Consider the following 12,229-nt stretch of genomic DNA (forward strand, 5'->3'; position numbering starts at 1 on the left):
AAAGCTATTGATGTAGCTTAGGTCCCCTCAGTTGGTGTTTATCCAACCCAGGTTGACTACAACACCCGTAATCCTTGGCTATAAGCCATGATGATTGGGGGTCATAGGAATTTAACATCTGGGGGCCCAAAGGTTCCCCACCCTTGCTAGAAGCCCCCAGGACAACTGTGTTCTGGGCTAGGTTATTCTCCCTCGCCTCTTTCCTCCCAGCAAGGCATCCCTTGAAGCATTTGTCACTCGGTGCTGACCAAGTCATTCGTCCTTCCCCGCCTCTCACCAGCTGGAGTTGAAAAGGCCCTTGGGAAAGCATTGCACTCTCGACATCGTGGTGTCAATGGTCCTCTGTGGCTTTTGGACCAGTTCCATTTGCATCCAGCTGGGCCAGGCACACCGCAGAGCCATCGCAGGCCAAGTGACTCTGACCCGGCATGCCATTCAGACTTCTGTTCTCCTGCCCCCTCAAAAATGTCACTTCTGCAAAAACCCAAGTTTCAGATTCTGAAATCCCACCACCACCCCACACACGAAGAAAACCCACAAAAGTTTATGCAAAGTAAATGTGCATAATTATTTCGGATGTGCATTGTGTCTTTTAGAGATGGCAGTCAAGAATATCTCGGTTCGCACACAAGGTTTAGCAGGGGCGCATGATTCATGGTGCAGGTACCCTCTGGCAAGAAGCATTAATATGAGTACTTAAAATTCTTTAAGTGGGCTGGTGCTAAATGCAACCCCAAGGGGACAGTCCTGGAGCCCCAGGCAAAAAAATAATAAAGATGAAGAAGAAGAAGAAGAAGAAGAAGAAGAAGAAGAAGAAGAAGAAGAAGAAGAAGAAGGAGTTCTGTTAGTTGGTTCAGCCTCGATCTGTGGGAAAAGCAGCTGTTTGTGTAAACAAGGCTCAAGATTAAATGCCTAGCCATTTTCATTGCAATCTGTTGTTATAAAGACTTGCAGCCAGATATAAACTGTCAGGGGCTTGAGATGCAAAAGAGAATGGAGGGTGGTCCTGGGTGTCTGAAGACGGAAGGCACTCCTGGAAACATGGAGATAGGCAATGTGCAACACACACACACACACACACACACACACACACACTGAAGGCTTCCCTTGCTGATGGATGGGATAGGGATGGTGGCAAATTCTGCCCCACTTGGAATCTGGGTCAAACTGGGTCCCAATTGGGGGAGGGCAAAATGATTCCAAACCCGACTCTGAGATCAAACCTAGCACGGTTTAAGCATATCCCAGAAGTCCCATTTATGATATAAGGTCTTTAATGGTTGAGCTTGCACTCCCTCTGATGGGCTTCTCTGGATAGAGCTGGACTATCTCTGAAGTGTGGGAGGAAGAAGAAGAAGAAGAAGAAGAAGAAGAAGAAGAAGAAGAAGAAGAAGAAGAAGAAGAAGAAGAAGATTTTGGATTTGATACCCCACTTTATCACTACCCTAAGGAGTCTCAAAGCGGCTAACATTCTCCTTTCCCTTCCTCCCCCACAACAAACACTCTGTGAGGTGAGTGGGGCTGAGAGACTTCAGAGAAGTGTGACTAGCCCAGGGTCACCCAGCAGCTGCATGTGAAGGAGCGGAGACGCGAACCGGGTTCACCAGATTACGAGTCTACCGCTCTTAACCACTATACCACACTGGGAATGTTCAGGGAGGCAGGAGAAGATATATTGTTTACTTATCCTTCCTAACTTGCGTTAGCAAGTTCTATGTCTTAGCAGAGTTTAAACATTCCCCTTTAAACGCACAGCGGTTTGCTTGTTGCAGGTTCATCTGAACCTCTCTATATAAGATTCCTGGTAAGATCCCTTCTTGTCCCTCTTAAAAAGAATATACACCACAACCTTATTCAAGTGAATATAAAAGTAGTTTGCTCACATTCATTCAGTTCACAGTTAGATCACTGAAGGCGGACTTAGGTTACAAAAGTATATATACATGTGGAACTATCCCATAAGCGAGTTAGTCCCAAGTGACTGCAGACAGACAGTCACTTCTGCTCACACATAGAGAAAAACAAAATGGAGAAGAGAGGAGAGCAAAAGAACATGTGCTCGCCTACCAAGATCAGGCCACACCCACATCAAGTCACATGCAGAGTGAGTCTCTCCCCTAGCATGTCCATTTTGGGAATGTTGTACTTGACTGCTGTGTTTTACATCCCACGTGAAGGATCAGGAACATCACTTGGGGGTGCACCTGTTGCCCTCTTTGTCACTGGTGGTGCAAGTGGCTTCAGTGGTTAGGAGTCCCTTCTGGCAGTTGACATGACAGCTTTGGCCATTCCTGGATTGGGATAGTCTAGCTACAGCAGTCCAGGCATTAGTAATCTCCAGAACTGGATTACTACAATGTAGTCTAACTGTGGCTTCCCTGAACATTGGTTTGGGAGATGTAGCTAATGCAGAATGTCACAGTGATGCTTCTGAAGTGGACATCCTGTTGATAGGAGACAGCTAAAAGACCTGCACTGGCTGCTGATAAGCTACTGGGCCAAGTTTAAGGACTTGAATGAGACCTTGGGGTCATAGTGGATAGTTTGATGGGCATGCCATCCCAGTGTACAGCAAGTGTGAAAATAGCAAATTCGGAAAGGAATGGAAAATAAAACTGCCAACATCAGACAGTAATGTCGTCGTACAAATCGATAGCACAACTGTATTCAGAGTACCCAGTTCTGGGTACCTCAGCTCAAAAAGGATATTGTCATGTTGCAAAAGGTTCAGTAAAAGGCAACCTTTTCTGATCACGGGAATGGACGAAAGGCTGCAGCATTTGGGACTTTTCCATATAGAGAAAAGCTTCCCCCCCCCCCATAAGTCTAGGACTTGTGGATGTCCAATGAAGCTGAATGTTGGAAGATTCAAGACAGAGAAGAGAAAGTACTTTTTCACAGAGTGCATAGTTGAACTATGGAACTCACTTCTGCAGGAAGCAGTGATGGCCATCAACTTGGATGGCTTTTGTCAGGTGCTGATGGTGGTTGCTCGTGAGTAACCAGGCAGCACTCAGACCTGTCTTTTAGAGGTTTATTGGTGCAAACTATTTACAGTGCAGAACCACAAAGTTCATGTCCGTCTAGTCACTTGCAGAATCCGGGAGTGGCCCCTTCTGGCTTTTCCCCCAACATAAGAACTTTGGCATCCCAAGCCTCCGCCTCCTCTCTTTGCGTTTCACCCCTGTGGGCGACGGAAGTGGCGTGGGTCCCTCCTGGCCAGCCTGGCTGGGTGGGTGAGGTGTTGGTGCTCTCCACGGCATCCTCGAGCCCTTTCCTCGCTCAGCTGGTCCCTTCCCTCTCTTCTCCACTGGAGGTGTGGCTTTCCCCACCACTGGAAGAGGAACTGCTCCTCAGGATTTTTGGAGGCTCTAGCTATCCCAACGGCCCCCCTGCCGCCCTCCCCTGTTCCGATAGCAATCCCCTGACAGCTTTAAAAAAGGATTAGGCAAATTTGTGGAAGAGAAGACTATCAAGGGCTACTAGCCACATTGGCTATTCTCTGCCTCCATCGTCAGAGGCAGCAGTGCTTCCAAACGCCAGTTGCTGGAAAACACAGAAGGGGAGAGGGCTCTTGTGCCTGGATCCTGCTTGCAGGTTCCCCATGGGCATCTGGCTGGCCACTGTGAGAAAAGGATGCTGGACTAGATGGGCATGAGTCTGACCCATAAGGCTCTTCTTATGTTCTTATGCCCCTGACTTTGATCCATGTGGGAGACACTCCTTGTAGTGTCATATGTTCCTGAGGTCTGCCTTATGTCCACTGAGACCAGGGCCTTCAGTGTGATGGCACCTGCCATGTGGAATATGCTCCCAATGAACTTCAGATAGGTGCCTGCAGTATTTGCATTGTGGTGCCTGCTTAAAACTCACCCTTTGCATGAAGGGTGACCCAGCTATTGTTGTTGTTGTTGTTTAGTCATGTCCGACTCTTTGTGACCCCGTGGACCAGAGCACACCAGGCACTCCTATCTTCCACTGCCTCCTGCAGTTTGGTCAAACTCATGTTCTTAACTTCGAGAACACTGTCCAACCATCTCGTCCTCTGTCATCCCCTTCTCCCCAGCATCAGGGTCCTTTCCACCTTCTCATGAGGTGGCCAAAGTATTGGAGCCTCAGCTTCAGGATCTGTCCTTCCAGTGAGCACTCAGGGCTGATTTCCTTCAGAATGGAGAGGTTTGATCTTCTTGCAGTCCATTGGACTCTCAAGAGCCTCCTCCAGCACCATAATTCAAAAGCATCAATTCTTCGGCGATCAGCCTTCTTTATGGTCCAGCTCTCACTTCCATACATCACTACTGGGGAAACCATAGCTTTAACTATACGGGTCTTTGTTGGCAAGGTGATGCCTCTGCTTTTTAAGATGCTGTCTAGGTTTGTCATTGCTTTCCTCCCAAGAAGCAGGGACCCAGCTATATTGATGTATAAATCCGATCTACTGATTTATGGTGCCTTTTGTACTTGTTTTATTAAGGAAATTTTATTATTGAATCTACACTATTCACAGCCATGATACTTTTTCTTAATCCTGGCACACCAGGCCCAGAGACCATTCCAAGTTCTGTTTCCACTGAAGCCCAGATTAGACTGTGGATCTTAGTCTGGAATTCAGGCTAAGTGGAATTAGTGTATTCTGGGATCCAAAAAGTCTTTCCAGAAGGGAACCCAGCAATACTTAGGATGGGGGCTCTGGGGAGAGAGAAGGATGGAGGTTTTGCTAGCTGGAAAGAAAAACCTCACTAGATGCCAGGGTTTAAAACTGAGGCTGTCTTGTTGCAAAACAGCATGTGCAAGCCACAATATTGTCATAAAATGCCAGGCCCAAGCCACAGCAAAGCGAAAACGCAACATGGAGGGTTGCTCACAGCAAAGCAGTATCAAATGTGGCTTTTAATATTTTGTTGACAAAAAAAAAAGTACCTCAACATTCTGAGAGTCACATGAATTCTTTGTCAGGGCTTAAAGCGACTGGAACAGTCCCAAGGGCTTTGCTCACCCCACCACTCCCACCCCACCCCAGCAGATTTGAAAAGAAAAGATACACAAATCATTAATCTACTTCTAAATGGTTTACAAGACATGCTGCAAAACCAGGCTTTTGAGTTTCCATGCAGCTTCCTTCTTAAGCAAAAACACACATAAACACACTATAAAAAAACCACCCTGATATTTGATAGAACCAGCCCTCATCTCTTTGCCATAGGGTGCCTATGAGAACTGACTTCAGGGAAGGGAGAATGGAGGCCACAGTCCCTTCTGGACTACCTTCCAGAGACCACATGACACTGGCGGGTGGGGCCAGGAGCAAAAGTGGGTGGAGCAATTGATGCAATTGACATATTGCAGGCTGATTTCTACACCCACACCCCTCTGTATCAAAGGAAGCAAGAAGCATTACCAGGGTCCCAGGCAGCCAACGCCTTCAAAGAGGCTGCAGAGCAGGGCCACTAGGTGATGTGGCTGGGGAGAGTCCCAAGGGCCAGGTGGTGAGGCTTAGGGGGCCACATTGATCCCCCCAGGCTTGAGGTTTCCCACCACCGTGTTGGAGCATGAAGACATCAGACAGAGAAAGTTTGCAAAGTGCCCAAAATATTTAGATTGGTGGTTAGATTGGTCTCAACTAAGGCCAGGGCCTTTTCAGTACTGGCCCCAACTCGGTGGAACGCTCTGTCACAAGAGACTAGGGCCCTGCGGGAATTGCCATCTTTCCGCAGGGCCTGCAAAGACAGAGCTGTTCCACCTGGCCTTTGGTTTGGACTCAGTCTGACCCTTATGTCTTCCCTCCCCTTACGGTTTTGATCTATGGGCTACTTTTAAAATGAGGCTGCATTTTAAATTGAATTTTAACCTGTATTTTAAATTGGGTTCCCCCCGACTTATGTTTCTATTGAAATTTTATTGGTGTTAGCTGCCCTGAGCCTGGCTCTGGCTGGGGAGGGTGGGGTATAATAAAATGTATTGTTATTTCATCACCTGCTGCAATATGTGGGCTATTAGGTACAGTGGTACCTCGGGATAAGTACTTAATTCGTTCTGGAGGTCCGTTCTTAACCTGAAACTGTTCTTAACCTGAAGCACCACTTTAGCTAATGGGGCCTCTTGCTGCCGCCATGCGATTTCTGTTATCATCCTGAAGCAAAGTTCTTAACCTGAGGTACTATTTCTGGGTTAGCGGAGTCTGTAACCTGAAGCGTATGTAACCTGAAGCGTATATAACCCGAGGTACCACTGTAATGTTAACAGTGCATAGAGGTGTAACGCCTAACTGGTTGTCCGAGTGCAAAACTGATGGTTTATATGTCTTTTTTATTTGGTAATGCTGGTGGGGGCTAATGGGACTTGGGAGTCCAACATGTGTTGGACCACAGATGTTCTCCAACCCTTCAGCAGTGAGAGAGGAGTGGGTGACCAGGCAGATGAGTGCTCCCTTCCTTCCCATGAAATCTCGCAAGCAGTTGCCTGATCCATGGAAATGTGTGTTACCCTGGTTGGTTGGTCGGCATCCGCCTGTCTTGGGAGGCAATGGAGGAGTGAAGTCAAACTGTTGGAAGGTTGCAGCTCCTGCTGAGGCTGCAGAGACCAATACAGGAGAGACATGCTTTGTTGCAGCCGGGGCAGAGGAAGGCATCCGGTTGTGCTGCTGAAGGTGCACCATGGCGTTTCTTCTCTCTGCGGTCTTCACAGCGGTCATTCCTCCTCCGGCCACTGCTATGGATGCACAACCTGACTGTCTGTCTCCAGGCACTGTGGTCTTCTGCAAGGGATTCCCACATGGTGGGGTTGATGCTGCCAGCCTTCATGTCATGTTCACAAACATCTTTGTAGCTGGTGTGCCACGATTTGACCCCCCCCCCCCCATATACAATTTAACATATGCTTTTCTAGCCTTTCCTGTGCAACTGCACTAATTATTGAGGGGGAATATTGCTTTCGTGCAGCGTCACAGCTGACATTAAGCATATGACAAAATCTATATCAATTAGCAAAAAAAGAAAAGAAAAAAGAATGCCTTTTAGCAAAGCACAGCTCTCATTTGTTTAAATTTGCAGCTCCAAACTGAGAGAGTGTTCCACCATTTGGTCTGATGCACAGAAAAACAAGTTGAGAAACTTATCAAACTGATGGGAACCTGGGTTCAAATCTCCACTTAAGCCATGGAACTCACTTGGGTGACCTCAGGCCAGTTACTTTCTCTCCCCCTAACCTACCTCACAGGGTTGTGGTGAGGATAAAATGGGGCGGAAGAGAACCATGTACACATACCACCTTCAGCTTCTTGGAGGAAAGATGGGATCTAAATAAAATAAATAAAAGTAAGTGCCAAAAATTTGAAAAGTGTCTAGCTCTGAGGCACCCTTTGAGCTTGAGCCAAATGGTCCTTCTGGCCTCCCCAACCCAGATTGGTCTTGGGACTAGATGACTTGGGTCTCTAAGCACCCCATCCAACTCTAGGGGTCCTTCAAGTGGAGGAAGGGCAAGATATAAATAAAATAAAATATGTTTACATGGAAATAAGATCCATTGATCACAATGAGTCATTGCACAGGGTAAAAGAAAATGTTTGGGCAATGTGAGGCGCAGACCTCTGTGTGGTCACCATCACATTGCAATCCTTTGTCACATTGAAATCTGAATCGCAAGCTGAAGTCAGTTGAAGGAGAGGATCAGGAACTCCCAGGTAAACCAGCAAACCAGCCGTTCGTGACTCTCCAGCATATGTTCACACGACCATCTGGATGCCCCGGGAACAGCCTGCAACGGTGGATTTGGCATCAAGCAGAACCCACGGACAAGATCTGCCTTTGGACACGCACTTACGCCTTTTTAAAAAATATATATTGTAAGCACAGGAGCTGCAAGGCTTAAATCGGCCGGCTTCCTCCCACGTAAAGCAAATCAAACAGGTTGCAGGGAGCCCCGCCGAGGTGATCATCCCAGAATAACGGCTTCTCTAATAAACACCGAGGGCTTTGCAAGGGACCAGAAGCGCATTAGCGTTAGCGGCAGCGCCGTCGACCAGCCCTTTGCTGCTCTCTAGCGTCTCTCGGCCGCCTCGCCCAGGAAATGGAAATCCTTCAATGAAGCTATTTTCGGTACATAAATATATATATATATATCTTTAAGGGCCTCCCTCCCACCCACCCCCCACGACCCAGCGCGTTATCCCACCGCCCCCCGCGCGCTCCGTCCCTCTTTTTTAAAAATTAAGAGGAGTCTCTCCTCTGCCTCCCTCCCGCCTCTCCTGCGCGCGGTTGGCCACCCACCCTCGCTGCCAAACTTGCAGAGCCAGCCCCTCCGGCCACCCTACGCCGGCAGAAGGATGCCACAAGCCCTCTAGGAGGAGTTGAGGAAGGCGACTTGCTGGATTTCGCTGCTGCTGCGCCGTAGATCTCGCTGCAGAGAGAGAGGGAGAGGGAGAGAGATTGACAACCCGGGAGACGCCGAGCGCGCAAAGCTCCCCAGCGCAAAGTTTGCGCGCCCGGACGCAGCCTACTTTTGCTCCTCTGGCTCCCCAACCGTCACTTCTCTCCCGCTCCGATTGGAGGGGGCTCGGATTTAGCTGCAGAGGCGCCGGCAACGTCTTCCCCGCCGTTCCCCTTTTCTCTCCCTCCGCGCTCCTGCGTCGCATCCTCTGGACCGACAAGCTGGAAGGATGTCCGGGAAACTGTCAAGCAGCCGGCTCTGGACACTGACGACGACGCGACGCTTGCGCCCAGCTCGGTCCTTCTTCCCGAAGCCTCCGCAGCCAACGCATCTTGCTGGATGAAGGACCCTCGATGGGGGAAACAAGCGGGGGGCCGACAGGAGTTATTTAAAGGAGTGATTTGCTGCCTTCTCACCCCCGGTCCCAATTTTCTGTTTTATTTTTTATTCCCACCCCCCTACCCCCGCGTACAGGGGTTGTTGCTGCTCAGCCTTTTTACAAGGGACTTTTGCAAACGCGCGCGTGCGTTGGAGAGGTGCAAGGAGGAACGTCAAATACTTTTTTATCTTATTACTGAGTGGAGGAGGTGGCTGAGGACGAAGGGGACAGCTCAGGGGCCACACACACAAACACACCTGATGGACAGAGAGGTGAGAGGGGGAAGGGAGGGAGGGAGGTGAAAGAGGTAGCCCGCGCAGCATTGCCGGGGGAGGAGAGAGAGAGAAAGCGGGTTCCTTGAGATCCAGCACCTTTGCAGGATGATTTTGCTGCTCATGTGTGTGTGCAAGAAGTGAGAAGAGTAGGGACACAACAGCATCCCTGGTGGCGTGCAGTGACGTGGATAGAGGTCCACCTTTGCAGGAAACGATGGTGTAAAAAAAAAAAAGGATTGCAGAGGAGGAGAGATATAAGTGGGAGGAAACTCCTCGTGTGCAAAAAGAGAGACTTTTTTCTCTCTCTTGGGAGTGTGGAGTTCAAAATCATTATAGGTGATTCTGGGGATGGTACCAGGGAGAGAGTGAGCCATGCCTGTTGCTCATCTCCTAGGCACCTCCATCACGCTCAACCCATCTCCCATGGAGACTGGCCCCTTTTGAAAAAGAATGACTTTCCCTGACCGGATTAATGCCAGCTTGAATGGGAACCACACGGGAGAAGAAGCCGAGGGGGTCAACGGGTCCTGGGCAGGGGGGGATGTTGACCCCGACAACAGCACCTCCTTGGCACTGAGGTTGACCTTGCAATCGGTGGGCGTGGGGGTCTTCCTCGCCCTCTTCATCCTCTCGGCCATCGTGGGCAATATCCTGGTCATCCTCTCGGTAGCCTGCAACCGTCAGTTGCAGACTGTGACCAACTACTTCATCATCAACTTGGCCATCGCTGACCTGCTGCTCAGCACCACTGTCCTGCCCTTCTCAGCCACCTTGGAAGTTCTGGACCTGTGGATCTTTGGCCGCATCTTCTGCGACATCTGGGCGGCGGTAGACGTCCTCTGCTGTACCGCCTCCATCATGAGCCTGTGCATCATCTCTGTGGATCGGTACATCGGGGTCAAATACTCGCTCAAGTACCCCACCATTATGACTGAGAAGAAGGCGGTCATCATCCTAGTGGTGGTCTGGCTCTCTTCCATGGTCATCTCCATTGGGCCCCTCTTGGGCTGGAAGGAGGAGCCGCCCGAAAACGACGAAACCTGCAGCATCACGATGGAGCCGGGCTACGCCATCTTCTCTTCGCTCTTCTCCTTCTACTTGCCACTCATGGTCATCCTGGTGATGTACTTCAACATCTACGTGGTGGCAAGGAGGACCACCAAGAGCTTGGAGGCCGGGGTCAAGAAAGAGCGTGGGAAGTCCATGGAAGTGGTGCTCAGGATCCACTGCCGCAGTGTCCTCGAGGACTCCCTGGCCGCCAGCACCAAGGGCAAAGGGCACACCTTCAGGAGCTCTCTCTCAGTGCGCCTCTTGAAGTTCTCCAGGGAGAAGAAAGCGGCCAAAACTCTTGCGATCGTTGTCGGGGTTTTCATCCTCTGCTGGCTGCCTTTCTTTTTCGTGCTGTCTTTCGGTAAGTGAGGCACCTTGACTTCTCTTGTGCGATGTTCACGAGATGTGAGTTCTCTTTTACATGACATCTGTCTTCTCCTCTTACATTGCATCTGTCTTCACTTTTATATTTTTATATGTGGTGTGTTTCAATGGTCCTGACTTTATAGATAGATATTTTAAAGTATGTTGCTTACTGTTACGTCTTATTTATGATACTTAAAAAAAAATGTTTTATTGTACATTGCCCTGAGCTCCTTTAGAGGAAGGGTGATCCAGCAATGTGATTAATAAATTATGAATTCCAGTTGCTCCTCAAGGGTGAACTTTACAACCTTGTTAAGTCTACTTTTCTAGGTTCCCTTAGAAATAAAATAGGCTGGCAGTGGGGATAACTATCAGCCATTGTGGGCCATCCAGTAAACCTTGAATCCCATTAGATACTCTGGATAGCTTATTATAATCATTAAATTTTGGGCTTGCCACTCCACCTGTCCAATTAAGCCAGCAGTGGCCTCCCTTTCAGGACTGTTGTTGTTGTGACCCCACAGAATATAGTTGCTCAGAGGCTAGATGAGAAGAGGACAATTCTTTGTTTAATTTCCTTATTTGAAACGTTTCTGTCCACCTGCAAGTGAGAAAACACAATCATCACCAAGACCCAACTGCTTGTATATAAAAAAAGTATGTTGATATCCCATAGTAACAGTGTCCCACACGGACATAAATAATCGTACAAAGTTATATAGAATTTTCTCATGTTGCAATGAGCCATACAAGCAGAAAAGTATCCATACTACGGAGTACTGGTACTTGTCAACTAATTAACTGAAAATGCAAATTTTAAACCATGCTTATCATATGACTCGAGTGGTATCCAAACACTCACTGCCAATCTCATCCTAGGCGCTTTGTAGGAGAATCAGACCCATTATTCCACTGAGCTCAGCAATGTCTATATTAAATAGAAGAGGTACTCTGGGGTTCCAAGTAGGCAGCCTTTGCCAGTCCTACCCGGAGATGCCAGGGACTGAATCTGGCTCTGCCACTGAGCCACAGTCAGTCCCAAACGAAAGCAGCTGCCTTACCCCATGTCAGACCATTGGTACACCTAGCTGGCTGGCAGTGGCTCTCCAAGGCTTCCCACCAGGAGGTGCTGGGGATTGAACCAGGAACCTTCTGCATGCAAAGCACCGAACTACCACCCTTCCCCTAATCTGCATGGCAGGGTCATGCTACAGATAGGAGGCGGTGCTCTTTTTCAAAGCACCGCTCAGCATCCAGTGATTCATGCTCATTTGGAAGCAAGAAGCACCCATCAAATTTGCACGGGAGCTGAAGCCCCTTGATGTTGACTACTGCAAGGACTGTGGTGTAATGGGGAGTGGAGGCCCCAGCAGTTTGCTGTCCCCTGCAGCTGCACTGCACATCGGAAGGTGCGTCTCCCAAGATCCTTTGCAGCCATGCAAAGGATGCCGGGACACCAGGCACTCAGATGCATGGAAATCCAAGAGAGGTGCCCAGGTATCTTTTGTGCAAAGGGAGGCTTCGTTCAGATTGCAACCAGATTCCTGGTACCCTCGACTGATATCACTGCCTGCCCTGTGAAGTATGGCAGTGAGACTTTCCCTCTTCGTTCTGACTCAGGGCAGTCTTTCCAAAGTCTCCTGGTACAGACAGGCTGTTGATTGGTTTGTCTTACCCATGCTTCAAAGCTAAAACAGTTGGTTTCCACCATCAGGAAGATTCCTCCACCATCAGG

General features: G+C 48.9%; 1 protein-coding gene across 1 annotated transcript in view; it reads left to right on the forward strand.

Moving 5' to 3' along the window:
- The first annotated feature begins 8,222 nt into the window (after positions 1-8,222).
- ADRA1D (adrenoceptor alpha 1D) overlaps positions 8,223-12,229 on the forward strand; it is a 64,398-nt gene continuing 60,391 nt past the window's right edge. The window contains exon 1 of the mRNA XM_081020928.1: positions 8,223-10,489. Coding sequence (XP_080877054.1) covers positions 9,529-10,489 — 961 coding nt within the window. The 5' untranslated portion in view covers positions 8,223-9,528. The remainder of the gene's footprint in view (positions 10,490-12,229) is intronic.

Source organism: Podarcis pityusensis, assembly GCF_964106645.2.
Source record: "Podarcis pityusensis genome assembly, chromosome: 9".
Lineage (NCBI taxonomy): Eukaryota > Metazoa > Chordata > Lepidosauria > Squamata > Lacertidae > Podarcis > Podarcis pityusensis.